General features: G+C 36.7%; 2 protein-coding genes across 2 annotated transcripts; both read right to left on the bottom strand.

The window, feature by feature from the left end:
• Positions 1-272: 272 nt before the first annotated feature.
• Positions 273-3,866, bottom strand: LOC111988546 (zeaxanthin epoxidase, chloroplastic). Its single transcript, XM_024020341.2, has 10 exons — positions 3,391-3,866; positions 2,695-2,857; positions 2,541-2,615; positions 2,344-2,444; positions 2,105-2,220; positions 1,713-1,924; positions 1,227-1,318; positions 1,036-1,150; positions 824-927; positions 273-715 (listed from the first exon to the last, which is right to left on the bottom strand). The coding sequence occupies exons 1-10, from the start codon at positions 3,819-3,821 to the stop codon at positions 685-687; spliced, it is 1,440 nt and encodes a 479-aa protein (XP_023876109.1). The 5' UTR covers positions 3,822-3,866; the 3' UTR covers positions 273-684.
• Positions 3,867-5,953: 2,087 nt separating this feature from the next.
• LOC111988547 (protein EMSY-LIKE 3) lies at positions 5,954-13,065 on the bottom strand. Its single transcript, XM_024020343.2, has 10 exons — positions 12,729-13,065; positions 10,739-10,944; positions 10,536-10,645; positions 10,207-10,459; positions 9,866-10,084; positions 9,716-9,784; positions 7,042-7,284; positions 6,892-6,960; positions 6,691-6,754; positions 5,954-6,379 (listed from the first exon to the last, which is right to left on the bottom strand). The coding sequence occupies exons 1-10, from the start codon at positions 12,754-12,756 to the stop codon at positions 6,330-6,332; spliced, it is 1,311 nt and encodes a 436-aa protein (XP_023876111.1). The 5' UTR covers positions 12,757-13,065; the 3' UTR covers positions 5,954-6,329.
• Positions 13,066-15,984: the final 2,919 nt, after the last annotated feature.

The raw sequence follows: 15,984 nt of genomic DNA, 5'->3' as shown, positions 1-15,984 counted from the left end.
TGAGAGTTCAACTAGGTCTTTCTAAAGCTTAACCAAACCTGAGCTTGAACATGCCCAGCAAGTATAAGCCTGCTTCATTCACACCACTTCTGGCACATAGTAGGAATTAAGAAACAAACCCAGCTACGTTTGCATAAATAAATTTTTTTTTAAAAACTAAATAAAGCATAATGTTCATCAAATATGGTCTCACTTGCCATGCGAATTTTCCATATAGACAAATCTAACTGTATTTATTTTTCTTTATATATGAGAATATAAAGGTGCAGCTCTGCAGAATTCACGTCTCTTGCTAATGCGATGGTCGCATTGGAATTGTCCAATCTACAAAATAGTGAAAATACCAATCATAGAGATTAAAGTACATGTAACATCTGGTTTTTAAGGAATCTAGCATTGGAGAGTTTGGCGTTTATCAGAAATTAACCCATCTAATCATTTTCTCACACTTCCCCCCATTCTGCATATAGGTATCATATTTGTTTCAACAACATAAACGTTAGCCTAGCCATATGAAAAATTCTGCAGAATACTGTTATATGGTCTGCAGTTTGTGATAGTCTCCATGACTTCTTGTTCAAGTCTTCTCCATCTTCTCTGGACATCACCATTGAATAACATATTTTGCACAAAATTAAGGTGTTGTGATCACTAATGAAACTGCTCTCAGTTTGTTGTATTTGTTCATGCACTTCTTTTCCTCTTTATGTGGAACCTGCAAGAACAGCAGCATGAAAAATTAGAAAAGGCAAGGGAGGGAACGATGGAGGAGAGGGGATGGAAATTGTTTAATTCTATTTTCTACATGGAATCCTTCTCTTACCCATGTCCTGCTATCATCCAAGTCTGGAAGTGTGGCAAACAAAACTGCAAAAGTGCACGAGCCATGTGAATTGAAGGATGTTTAATCCTTAGTGTTGATAGATGCTGCCACAAAAAAACAACATGAAATACACTTCATTTCTAATTCAAGCAATGAAGCAAAGAGAAGCATTAACATGATGTGATGCAAAAAGCAGGAGGAAGATAACTCACAGACAGAGGGCCAGGTGAAAATTCCATGTAAGGTTGGTAAGTGTCAATCATTTTTGATGCCATTCTGCTAGCTGCATGCACTGTGCTAATCCGGAACAGTCTTTTCTTCTCGTATCTATTCATGATGAAGTCACAGAATTAGAATGCAGGGTAACCGAGTAAGAGTTTTTTCCCCCACTAAGACAGATTACCTTCTAAGTGTTGAGGCAATTTCATAAGACTGTTGAACATCTGAGCCACTTTTGGGCAACTTATCAAGCTCAAGTATAAGCTGGTAACAGTCCTGCACATACAGTTGTTACCATAATGAGCCTATAGGAACTTGGAAGAGATCTTTATCACCAACCTCAGGCATCCATTAGTAATAAATTTCATTTGCAGCCTATCTGCATTTTCTGAGTATCGATTACCAAAGTATCCAGTAGCCATGCCAGATAATTTTCATTGCATTTGACAGGACATGGTTATGCTTAAATGAATATATAACAAAAGAATACTACATAAAAATAAAATTTCATGAGAATATTCATTTCACAAAATCCTAAAATTATCCATTTCAGAAATGGTTCTAATAAAATTACTTTGTTGCCATGAGAAACAAATAACAAAGGTTATCCACATGCTCCTTAATGTCTAAGTAGCTGGAGAGTATATACATCTATTCACAGATAAGATACCTCAATTGCCATGCAACCCCCTTGGCCGAAATTAGGCTGCATAGGATGAGCAGCATCACCTAACAGGGTAACTCGTCCATTTCCCCAGCGGTAGATCATGTCTCTGTCATAGATGTCTCTCCGCAAAATCATGTGCTCAGGTGTTTCCCTGATTAAAGTAATCACTTCATTACACCAGTTTCCGAACAGCTCCAAAAGCCTCTTCTTTTTACCTGCAACATTTAATGCATGAATACATGTAATTGACTCTTATTAGTCTGTTTAGGATCCATAGCCAATACCAAAATTTTAGGACTAGGGCCTCTTTGTTAGTTGTTTTAGTTACATAAGTGGGATGAATTTAGTTAGCCAAAACATTATCATGAGAGAGAGAGAGAGAGAGAGAGAGTTACCTTTGGGAGGATCTGTATTTCTTTGGGGTTCCTTATGGAAGGCATACCATTGCATTTTCCCATTCCCAACATCTGAAGCAACAAAGTACTGATTCAATCCTAGGAACACCCGATACCTTCAAACAGAACACTAAAATAAACAAACAGAATGCATAACTACTCAGTATCTCTACATATTCTTATGTCATTTTAAGTACATCTATAAGCTAAGGTTGTAAATATAAAACCAGGCAACATACCCAACAATATCAATATATGGTGGCACAAAGTTAGTTAGTCCACTATAGCATGTATAACTTGAATAATTTGCTTCCTGCTCCCCAAACAATTTTGAACGCACCTAAAGGGAAAGTTGAACAATAATTTGAAACTTAAAAGTGAGGAAGAAGAAATATTGCACTGGAGTTGAATGATAGAGATGGGCTAGATAACATACTATTGACCAAATTCCATCAGCTCCAACTAATATATCTCCATCATACTGCTGTCCATCTTGAAGTATAGCTGTTACCTAATAATCGATGAAAGGGCAATGAAATACATACAGATATTGGTTTATTAGAATTCAAGTTGTTAAAACATTTCAAAACCTTGTTGGGGTCTTCCAAGAAGTCCACAACTTTAGACTTGTTTCTCACAATTTCAGACCCAACTGCATTGATTAAGATGTCTTGCAATTCCATCCTACATATTACTTGAGTAATTGGAAGTCCCCTCCTTACAGCAGGAGTAAAAAGGTCTAACTTTGTAAACCTGAAGCAGAAGGGACAGAAATTTTGACATCAATTACCAGCAAATAAACACTAATTTAACTTCTTGGTGGGTCTTATGGGAATAAGAACCATAAATTTATCAGTCAAGCTCGATGGATGGAGGTTATGTCAATGTCAGGGGTAGAAGCATCACATAAACTTCTGAGACTGATACAATCCAGTAAGTTTTGCCAATATGCATTAACTGCCATGACTAATAGCTATTCAACTAATGGTAGGTATCTTTGCTTATGACATTCAGCACTCTTTTAAGTACAGTTCCTAACGCATACCTTAGATTCTTCAATCGTATACAACCACATGGTCAGTATAAATAATGGTATCTTTTTCAAGGACAATTAAATTCAATGATGCAGTTTGTTGGTCAAAGCAACCACATGGTTAAATTTAATTCGAGAACATAAGCTACAACACCAAAGAACTGTCGATCTGAGCAAATCAACTACATGAAAAGTCAACCGAAGAGCTTAATAGGCAATCAAGGAAGACTGAGAGAAAAAGATCACCACTTACCATTCACCAGAGACACCATCTGCAAGGCCATTGATCCTATTGCCAGTAACACAACCTGCTTTCATAATTTGCTCAGCAACATTCTCATCTATCTCTTGCAACACAGCCAAAGCACTACTTAAGAGTTGAATAGGGCCACGATGCCTACCCTCACCTCTCACTGCACTCAAATCCTTCTCAAAAACCTTTACTTCAAACCCTCTATGCTTTGCAGCCAAAGCCAAGACTAGCCCCCCTATACCCCCACCTGCTATCAGAATCTTAAGTCTCTTTCTTCCTTCACTGTTCTTTTCATCTGACTTTAGATCATCATTACCACCTTCACATCTAACAACATAGCTTCTCATACTGGCTTTTTTAGCTCCAGAGTGAGGAATTTTATTACATGTCTGGTTTTGATTGCATGGATTAAGGTACAAGAGAGATGCCATTCTTGTTCAAGAAACAAAAAGCTAGAACATATGTTTAATGGGTTGGTTGGTTATTAGGAAAGCAACAAGTTGACAGTCACTGTATAACACGTGTACTTTTGCCTGTTATGCAATGCATGAGGTAGGTCCGTTGAAAAGACTTCTTTTTCTCAGATAGTGCTAACCAAACCATACGCACCAAAGGCAAGGAAAAGTCCAGAGATAACAATCTTCATCCGCATGTTAAGAGCACTCCCATCTGCAATCTTCGCACTATTTTATTTTACTATTTCAAAAATTATTTTATCAATTATATCATATTATTTTATAATACTCAATATCTTAATTTTTATTTTTCTATTCAACTCATTAGAATAATATATACTACTCAATAAAATAATATAATCCAATTGATCTCTCTCTCAATAAAATAATATATACTACCCAATAAAAAAAATGAAATTTAAATTTATAATGGGTGAACAGTAACTTGTATATGTAGAAGTCCACTGTAGTACTATTGTAAAACTTTTCACAAATACAAGACTAGATAATGGTGTTATTTTGTGCTTTGATACTAAAATTTCCCTAGATATATCATTTACAATGCCTAATGTGAATACTAGTCTTAGCCGAGTCCTATTACAGATAACTTTTTTTAAATAATTTGTTTACAAAATTTTTCATAAGTTTGAAGATAAATTGCTATTGATTTCTACATAGATTCACTATTGACAACCTTTTATTATCTTTCACTGATAAGTTGTTACCTCAATTGTTATAAAAAATATTATGCCAAAAGATTTCTTGTTAATACTTTCAATATCTTCTAATTTTTATTTAAATATAAGACGTATAATATTTAAAAATAAAATACAAAATGAAAATGAGAAGGATATAGAGGATTTAGTGGGACAGATCCTTTCTCAAAGATGTGCTTCAGCTTAAAAAAAAAAGTGCTTTTGACTTTTTATGACAACCATTCATCAAGAAATGAATAAAAATGTGGGAGGCATGGAGCAGATAAATAAGGAGTCATTGGCTCATTGCAATTGAATTAAGTGGGAGAATATTTTAAAAAATAAGGGCCGTTTGGTAATATTGTTCTAGTAGCGTTGTTTAAATGTTGTGAAAATACGTGGGTAAAAAAATGTTGTGGAAATACAAAATGTTGTGGTGTGCCTTTGTATTAGAACCCCTTTTCCTTTCCCCTGTGTGAGTGTTTCTTTCTCGTTAAAAATAAAAAATAAAAATACCAAACAGGCCAATCTTTAGGAATATATATCTTTTAAAGGGTTTCATTTGCTTCAGTTTCTTTTTGGTACAATTTGCTTCCATTTTCACATGCTACTGAGTGAAGCCTATAATATATTGGACGGGTCTGTATAATATCCAATACACTAGCACGAACAAGCCCGACTCAATACTATTAATTTTTCAAAAGAACCATTATCATTCCAATATAAACATTGAACCATGATTTATTTACTTGTTTCAATACTGTTTTCGTTGTAGTCTTTCTAAAAGCAGACAAAAAGTAGGAAGTTACTTTCGTAAAATTAATGTCGCTTTCTTGATTTGTTTGAAGGTTAACATGGATAAGATGTCAAAGATGCATATTCTCTGAGCATAGTTAAAGTTCCATACGTGTTCTAATTTGTTTGGAGAGTAGAGCTGTCTACTAAGAAATAATTGCACGGTGGGGGCTGCCTAAAGACTGCATATTGAGCTTTTGATCCACATTAGTCACCGTCACACAAAAGCGTGAGCATGTAGCTTGGCTTATTGGGAAGTTATTAAAAATACGTTTATCTTGTCATTTAATTGAAAGTATTTTCTTTTATTTTCTATCTAGTTTTGGATAAACAAATGTACTAGAGATTACCAACAATTTACAGAAAACAGGATATATATCCTGCTAAGTAGTTGCCCAAAACTTTTATCAAAATTTTAGTGCTAAGAAAATAAAATTGCTATTGTCTGATATAAATAAATAATAGAAATTAAAGTAATCATCAACACAAATAAGTAGTACCTGGTACTAAATAGAAGATGAGGTGAGAGGCCAAATGAAAACAATTTTAAAAGAACACGTCCTATTCCACAACCTCGTGCTAAATATATAACGATGATGTGAGAGAGAGAGAGAGATGTTACGCTTGAATAACACAAATTTATACAGGACCACCACACGTTAATCACTAACAAAATAATGTATTGTACACTAGCATCAGCATCTCCTAAGTGAACCCAGTTAACCAATAAATTATTAACCCAGCAGCAGCTACAACAATACCCATCCATCCCTACAATAGCACTATCCTACTAATTGTCCCAAGCCCAGAGTCATCCCCAGCGGGGGAGAGAGAGAGAGAGAGAGAGTTGGAAGATGGTAGTATTATACTAGAAAGTAACCTTCAAATCAGATTTTTCCATTATAAAATCTTAACACTCTATCCATCATATTAACCTCCTCCAGCCTTAAAATTTTATGTCATAATCCTGCTTTCTGTTGTAACCAGTCCCTAATCAATCTCGATCCATTGACTGCCCAAGCGAAAACTGGTGGCCACCCTCATCTGTTTAAAAAAGAACAAAAAAGGAGCATTAAAATGGAATCAAGTCAAATAATTAGCTTTAATTAGGGGGGTAAAAAGGTATGAATTATGGGTCCATGGAATAAAAAACAAGTTTATTCTATTTCCAAAGCTAAGGAATAACAAGGACTTCTTTGATGAGATTTATCATCAAATGCTAAAGAACAAAGGACACATTCAATATCCATGGACTGCTTAAACAGCCCTTATTGCTGGACACAGTTCTAAAGTTAGCTTATACAGGGCAACCTAAGCTCCTAAGAATAATGCAAGGTAAGATCAAATAATTGTACCGCTTTCACCATCAGAAATCTCATTAAGCCTTGAAATTGCGTCAACAAGTGCTTGTTCTTGCTCCTGCAATGATGTATACATGCTGTTTGAGCAAAGAGATGTAAAAGCAACAAAAGCTTGAGAAAAAACTCAAGAGTGGGGAACACCCTTGACAAAACTTGAGAAGGGGAAGGGAGGGTGGGGTGTTATTTCTTTCTTACCTTCAATGCTTTCTTGGCTCTCTCAATTTCAAGAGGATCTGGATGATTTGCACCAAAAACTCTCTCCACCTATCCAAATTCCCCAGAAAATTATACAAATGTAAACACATTAAAAAGTCTACAATTACAGATGATGGAGGTTTCACTTACCTCCTTGATTAGAGTATCTGTGTGAAGAATTTTTATATCATCTGGTGCTTTCTTTCCAATTCCATTTTGCGATGGCAGAAAATCTTTTCTGGCATGACCCTTTGTAGCCCCTCTACCTCTTCCTGCACCTGGAATACCATCACGGCCAACAGGTCTATTCATCCCATGACCTGATCCACCATAACCCCCTCGACGGGGGATTCCAGGATCCTCACCAACCCATTGGATATCCTCAGGGGAGATCTGCATTAAGAACTATGAATCAATAAAAGCAAAATAGAATATGTATGGAACTAATATATTAACTGCCAGATTAAACCATACAAAGGGACATCTTAGGCATCCCAATACTCAGCTTTGCAGCATATAATACATGTCGTGTAGATGTGAAAAGTGCTCTTTTTTAGTCTACATGAAAGTCCCAACCGCAAATTTTTTTTTTTTACAGGAAATAAAATTTTTATTGATAAAGGACTATTTCACAAAGAATAATGAAATAGCCAAAAAAATATGTACAAACAACAAAGAAAAAAGGGTTTATGTACAAGAAAAAAGGGAATCTATAAACAATGGAATGGAATCAATTGAAGTGAATCACCAAGCTTGAGACCAATATAACATCCCTGCAAACAATGCTATGAGCCAGTCCGCTAAACGCTCAGAATCCTCACAAAAAAAGACTATTACGCTCCTTCCAAATGATCCACATCACATAATGCAGTACCAAATTCCAAATATTCAACATGTGCTTCCCGAACCAATTCCTCCATTCAGCCAATAGATCAACCACCCTCTAAGGTAAGACCCAAGAGACTCCAAAGGATCTAAAAGCATAACTCCATAACCAGGAAGCCCCTACACAATGAATCAGGAGATGATCAACATTCTCCCCACTACACCAACACATACAACACCAATCCACAATCGTGAAGCCTCATCTCCTCAAATTATCACTAGTAAGAATCCTCCCCCCATGTGGCTGTCCAAACAGAAAGATACCCTTCATGAAGCCTTCACACCCCAAATACTTTTTAAAGGAAAAGTGTCAGCACCAGGTCCCCTCTAAGCATTATAGAAAGAGCGAAAATCAAAACCTCCATCCATTTTCAACCTCCACCTCACTTAACCCCCATCCTCATTACAAAGAGTATGATACTCCAGTAAATGAAGAAAACCCCCCACCAACTCCACCTCCCAATCATTAAAACCCCATTGGAACCTCACATCCCAACTCCCTCTTTCCTGCACTTTGCCACTCCAACAAATTTGCCACCAACATATCCTGATTAGCGGCATTCTCAAATGGAAATGGGAAAGCTACTTTAAGCGGCTGTTCTCCACACCAACAATCATGCCAAAATCGGATTCTATTCGCCAAGCCAACCTCAAATCGCACATACTGACTAAAATCATCCCACCCCTTCCAATCCAAAGCCCACAACCATGTGTACCCCTATCCAACATCTATGACACCAATCCCCCTATCCCTCCCCATACTTCAAAGCTATTACACGCCTCCATAGCTGTGTCTCTTCGACCACATTAATGGGTGAGGTAATCCACTCAAGTCACAGTGTAAAATAAACAATAAGTCAGCAACTTAAAAAATGTAAGTATTGTCGTCTACAAGGAAGCCAGTGAGAGCTGACCCCATCATCAAATGGCAACCACACCAGTTAAAAAGATTCTATATGTTTCACAAAACCTATGCAAGTGTTAAAAAGTCATAATACAGAAATTTGAAGAATATAGGTGGTACAATAGAAATGATGCAAGGCATGGAAGAAACAAACCAAGGCCAAGTGACCAAATAGTCCACTTAGATCGGCCCAGTAATAGCATAGAATCTAGCAATCTTGTCATTTTATGTTGGCCTTTACTACTATGACTTAAGTTAATTTTATAAATTCATGACATTTTCCTGTTAAAAGAACTGAATAGCATTTGACTTTTAATGGCTTAGCTGGAAGGAGTTGGAGGAAGGGAGGGAGGGAAAAATAAAAGTGGGAAGAGTTCCCAACCACTGACTAGATGGAGAAAAAAAGAATGGGAAAGCTCTCCATCCCAGGTCCACTTCTACAATCTGCCCAAATGTGGGCAGATATGGATGGAGGTACCAACAAATTTTACTTTTAACTAGTTAAATATAAATGATATAAGGTTTTCTATTCTCTTTTCTCTTTTTAATATCCAATCAACATGAGAGAGAATATATATACTTTCCTCTCCTCCCCTTTCCCGAAAGATAAAGCTTTTCTCTCTTCTCCTTTCTATACAAAACTCCAAATTGTAGCATTAGTAAACTTGAAAAGGCTGACATTAAAAGGACGTGACAACAAATCAAGGGCTGGTATTGAATGGTGTACTAAGGGCCTAGTATCTTTTAGTCTTTTAAGCAGTGTTTTGCCATCCAATATTTCAGGCTTTAGCTTGGGTCCCTTGAATTGAACTCAAACACCAACTTAAATCATTTCCCTATCATTCTTTCTATTCTGTTTCTTTCTTCTTGGATCATACTCTTGGTGCTTATTGTTGCTTCAATCCGCTAGAAAGGTGCTGCACCTTTTCTCTGCAACAAGCAGATCTAAGCCCTTTCTACCACCTTAAAATGCTTCAGAAAGCTGCAGGTTAGAGAAAGTTTCTGTAGGCCATGGGGAAAAAGCATCAGATATACCTCCGAGAGATTAACCCATTCCCATGTCTCATTTGCACTGCCAATATCATAGACCAGTGCATGTCGCCCCTGACAAAAATTAAAGGATAATATTCAGCCACATAGATTGCTGCAATATAGATTTAAATGCAATCAGGACCAAATATACACCTCAACTGGATTGTGGTCAGTTATAACAGCTTCATAAAAGTTATTGTCATCAGGCCACCTGGTCCTCACTCTCCTCCCAATCAATGGATCAAAAGTTGCTCCTTCAGGATGCTCACCCGCAAGAGCACCAGAAGAAACCCTATTAGCAACCTGACCCCTCCCAGTAGGGCCTGACAAAGGATACTGCTTCATTGAAGAAGCACCAGGCAAAACCTGACCCTGTAAACAAAATGGAACAGTAAGGGAACAAACCAATCAAATGCAAAACTTGCAAGAAATCATACACATGAATCACTTACAAATTTTTATGTTCAACTCCAAATTTCATGAATTTAACTTACAGGTTTCTGCTTCTTGCCCTTTGGTCCTGGGATTGATCCTCGCTTTGCGGTGGACGAAGATGGCTGGTGAGATGCTGCTACTGCTTGTTGGTGAAACGTAGGAGATGGTCCACCATAGGATTGTGATGGTACTGGCTGAGAAATCTTCTGTTTCTTGCGAGATGCAGAGACAGTAGGGCTGGGTATTGGATCATGAGCAGCTTGACCAGTACCGAGCATGCCAGATTGATGCCCACCTGCCTGTCTCCACTCCCTAATGACATTACCCAATTCAGCACCCATTAAAAGGCGAGAAAAAAGCTGTCTAAAATTTAACAGATCGTACAGACCTTATCCTTCGAATGACATCATCTGCATTAACCCGTCCTAGAAGCTCTCTGTGTTCCTCATTTGATAGTCTCAACTCTTTTCTAAGTTCTGTTATTAAACTTTCCTTCTCCTGAAGAAAATACATTTCATGTAGCAGTCATTTAACCCTGATCAAGCAAATTTAAAGACATTAGATTCCTGATTAAAATAAATGACAAAGTACCCAAGTAATGGCATCAGCTTGAGCTTTAAAGGCTCTTAGAACTGAACTGTATGCTTCTTGCTCGAGTTGGTGAATTTGGGTCTCCATATCAGTTTCACCATACATCCTAGGATATGGAACAGAAGCCACAGCAGATCTTCCATTTCCAGCAACACGCCCTCTAGGAATTCTATTTTGATGTGATGGAGGAAGATCATCATCAGTTCCTGCCATTTTTTTTTTAATGCAAAAAAAAAAACCTTTATTAAAGCCAAAGAGTATTGAACACAGCCTAAATTCGGTGAAATATTTTTTTTTTTTTTTTGAAAAAATCATGCCAGGGGATGATCACACATGAAGCATGGAAAAATGATCTGATTTGGTTATTGCAAGTTCCAGAAAATAGCTTCTTACAAACAAAGACAATTTGTGTGGGTTGATCCATATAACTATAACACAAGAAATTACATTGCAAACAAATAGGTCAGTTCATTAAGACTCATTTGATCAAAATGCATGTGATGACAAAGATCAGTGACATTTTTTACAGCAAATAGGCCAGTTCCATAGCATGTTCATTCAGAAAAGTTACTGTAGCACTTATCAAAAACAAAAAGGAAAAAAGAGAAAAAGAAAAAGAAAAGGAAATTTAATCTATTAGTTGGTGATAAAAATTAGAGAATAAGAACTCAAAACAAATGCAAATGGAACTGCACGTACATAGTTGAGAAAACTACAGAACAAAATAGTAAAAGCAGTACATCTAAAGTGTTCTTAAGTAGCACTCAAGCCAATAAAACTTATGCACTTCAAAACAAATGTGCATTGCTCAATGGAAAAGATGATAGCTGAGGTGCAACTAGAAGTTTTGGCCCTTTAGGTATTAAGCAAAAGCTTTGTACCTCAGATTTATGATCCCAACATTCAACTGGATCCATTGAGGTATTGGTTTAAACAAAAGGATCATACGCCAAGAGAGAGGGGTAGGGGGGGGGGGGTTAAAGAAAAGGGGGGACAAACGGCCCAAGTGTAAGGAAAGCAGTAGAGAATACTGGTTATCCATTTAAGGTTAAGACTGATGAAGAGTACATCAACCAGATTTTCTCCCCTTCTGGAAATAAAGTTATTCACCATTAAACTAAAAATTCCCTTTTAGGAAGAACAAGAAGTTCTCCCGAAACTCATGATAGCAAGAAACTGCTCCTAGGTTATGAAAAAGAGGTGCAATTTTTTAATGAGTTAGTTTTTGGCCTCGAGGATACGGGGATGGCGGGATTCGAACTAGTAACTGCTGCTTCTTGAGGCGTGACCCCATCCCATTGTGCCTACCACTAGGGATTAACTAGTGGAGACAACAACTCCAGTAAGCTTTAGGAATCTAAACTTTCGGCTGTTTTTATTTACTAAGTTAATTAAAAATGAGTACCCTTTTGCAATGTGACAGGAGTGTAGCTTCACATACATCATACAAAGCATTATTGCAAAATTTCATTCAGGTTTTCTCGTTCAAATGTGAACTTCCCTGAAGTCAAAACAAAAAAGATTCTCTCTTTAACACCATATCTAACCTATTGATAACTTTAACAGTTTTAATCTAAAAAACTCGTACATACAAAAGCTCCAATAACATTCAAAGACTAAGTCTTTCCATTCTCTAAAACCCCATTGATAAGCTAAAAATAGTTAAGCTCATAAATCATACAAAAAGCTCAAAATTTTAACACTCAAAAACCCCTAAATTAACAAACCCAGAAACCAAATTCTCATACAATCCCAATCCCAATCCCTCAATAATTTCATCACAGTCCAAAAACCCTAAAACCCTAAATTTCTTTCACTCCAAGAAACCCAAAAACCCCCCACCAAGAACATTGACGAAGAAAATTCAAGCAGAAACATCCCCAAACCCTAATTTCCCTCAAAAAACAAAACACACCCACATAGCAAAAAACCCAAATAACCCAAAAAACACAAAAAAAATTGAAAATTTAGAAGAGAAAAAAATGCTTACCACTGCTATCGTAGGGCTCGTAGTCCATAGCCAGCTTAGTACCAAAGCTTTTTTCCCCCCAATTTGAAGAGCGAATAAGAGAGAAAACCCTAAAAGCTTTCACAGAAAAATTGGGAAGCGAAAATTGGTCGGAGAGAGAGCTGAGCTTGAATTTGAGCTTGAAAAAAGTGGAGCTTCGGAAACGACGACGTTTGGATGTGGATTTGTGATTCTGTGAAGGCGAGGGATTCAACGGCAACTCTCTGATTATTGATGAGAGAGAAAGAGAGAGTTTGGGGTTTTTCGGACTTTGTGTGAAAGAGTGAGTAATACGTGCCACTTTTTTTCTTTTTTTTTTTTCTTAAAAAAAAAAAAATTGTGTGTGAGAGTGAGAGAGTGTGGGTGTGTCGGATTTCAAATGGGTTTATGAAGTGGGGGGGATGTGTGTTTGTTTTCAATTTATGGTTTACTTTGAGTTCCGCTGTCTATATTCTAGACTTGATTCCAATTTACTTTGAGAAAGAATGTGAACATAGCTAAACATCAATAAAAGTGTCATGCATCAACCTCATCACTTTTTCATTCACAAATCGTGACAAATTTGCTGAGGATAAGGTAGAAGGCAAAAATAATCAAATGCCATTTTTTGCCAAAATTATTAGTAATCTACCACTGGTAGAGAAATATTTAGTAATTTATCACTTTTTTAAAACTCGAGTTTCATAATAGCGCCCACTGACTTGCAATTTTTTAATTAAAAAACTTCACGTGGATCTCGAGTTTGATAAACTCGAGTTCCTTGTAAATAAAACTCAAGCTCTATAAGCTCAAGTTATGTAAAAACTTTTATGCATACTTTGACTTCTTGTATAACAGAAATGAATTTATGTTTGAGAGTGCAAAACAGTCTTATGAACTGCAAATGCTTTGTAAAGCTTTGCTTTACAAGCATGTACAAGTGGCAGATCAGAGTAATTGCAGGAGAGTACCAATGCTAGTGTTACTAGTTGTAGAGGGCAGCAGGTGTTTCTAACAGTTAAGGGGCAGTGGTAGAGAGATCGCAGACTTCTTATTTTTCGAAAAGCATTAACTAATGCTATACAACTTAGTTTTTGCTGACTTCTTGTTTTGATCAATATTAGAGTAGTGGATGACTTCAATTTGGGAACTTGAGTTTTATTCCCTTGTTCAAATTTTCACAGAATTCAATTTTATAAAGCTCAATGTCCACATTGCAAACAACTTGAGTTCCATGTGGACTTTTTAATAAAAAAAAAATGTTAAGCCAACTCATAACTTGAGTTTATGGAACTCGAGTTACATGTGAAACTCGATCTTCATGAACTTGAGTTCTAAAAGAGTGATATTTTACTGATTATTTCACAAACGGTGGTAAATCACTGATTAATGTCAGTGCAACCCAACCCACATCTCTCTCCAACCACCACACCATTACCATAGATCACCATCAATCCACCCTAATGTGGATCTATTTTGCTATGAACTCTTTCGGGGCCATCACCACCACGCCAACAACGATCCAACCACCATGCAAGCCCTAGGGTCAGTATAGGTAGAGATAGGGGCTCTAAAGTATTTAGAGTAACTTGGTTTGGTAGTGAGAGCTTTAAGATTGGGGATAGAGATTGAAAATTTGTGATTTGATTGCGAGGACTTTGTGGGACTTAGAGGCAAATTGAGAGGTTGCAATGGAGTTGATTACGACGCATAAATCGGTTGAGTCAGAGTCAATTAGTTGTTGGCACTACTAAAAAGATCTGATTCTAGGCTAGGTTTGATGGAGGTTGATGCTTCAGTTAAAGTGACAAATGTGTAAATGAGTAAATGAATAAAGAAATAGGATAGAGATAACATTTAAATAGAGTAGTGATAAAGTCTTGAGGCTAATGTAGGTGAATAGAAAATAGGTTGACTAAAAAAAAAATGCAACTTTTTTTAAGGTCAATTTGGCTAAAACACCATTGAGGTTGGCGTACATGCTACAACACTTCCCCACATCCCCCCCCCCCCCCCAGCGCACGCGAACCCTTATGCGAGTATGGTTTGTAACCTTTGTTATGATGTTTGGTTGGAGTGAAATGAGAGTGAACAAAGTTTTTCACCTAAGTCTACCATTGTTTTCCTTCCAAATTGGTTATAAAAAAGGGAGTAAGGAATAACATTAAAGAGAAAAGTACAAAAGTATCCTCACTTTTCATCCTTTTACTTAATAGCATAATACTATAATAGCTCTTTCTTTTTTTTTTTTTTTTGGGTGAAGGAGAAGATAACAAAAACTAAAAGGAAGCAGCAGGCACAGAACACATTCTGTTAAAGCACAAGCCATTGCTGTCCTGTTCAAAAAACACAAAAGCGTCCACAGGCGGACTTTCAAAATTTCTAAGAACTAAGTCTTGATCAGCACCTAACCTTGCAAGCGCATCTGCACATTGATTCGATTGGTGGAAGCAGTGTTTAAATTGCACTTGCTGGAACTTGGAGATGAGCATCCTGTAGTCATCCAAGATGGGAGAAATCACATCATTTACATAACCCGGCTTGCAAAAGATCTCCACAATGGATTTAGCATCCATTTCTACAATAAGATAAGGAATATTCAAGTTACTACAAAGCAATAAACCATCCCTTAATCCCCATAATTCAGCCACAAAACTATTCGTGATCCCTATATGTCTTGAAAACCCAGAAATCCACTCCCTATGGCTGTCACGCACCACTCCTCCACAGCCAGCCAAGCTCGTACTACCTGCCGCACACCCATCCGTATTTAACTTGATCCATCCCTCAGGAGGCTTCTCCCAACGACAAGCAACTACCACCCTATAATAGCTCTTTCGTATCTGTACAAGTATTGCTTTAAAAAACAGAGGATTTTGTATAAGTTTATCTCTTTAAAATTTGATAGCAAGGCAATTTGATTGGATATGCCACGACATCTACACCCATTAAAAACAAATAAATCAAATTGTCACACTTTAACATAATAACCTTACATAAATTTTTTTGTTAGTGTTAGTGTTACATTCCATTTCCATTACCCTAAAACATGGGGTTTAAACATTTTTTTGGAAAACCCGTGATTTATAGCTTGAGTTTAGATTAAGTAGAGTAGGTGATTTTTGTTTTGTTTTGTTATTTATTTATTTATTTAAATTTTGGTTAAGTGAACCAATGGGAGGGTGAAACATGTGTGGTATAGGTTGATTTTAAAAAAAAAAAAATTATGGAAGTTTATATTTGTGTGTGTATGTATTGT

This window comes from Quercus suber, unplaced genomic scaffold (genome assembly GCF_002906115.3).
Source record: "Quercus suber isolate HL8 unplaced genomic scaffold, Cork oak 2.0 scaffold_60, whole genome shotgun sequence".
Taxonomy (NCBI): Eukaryota; Viridiplantae; Streptophyta; class Magnoliopsida; order Fagales; family Fagaceae; genus Quercus; species Quercus suber.
This window is presented reverse-complemented; position numbering and strand designations above follow the sequence as displayed.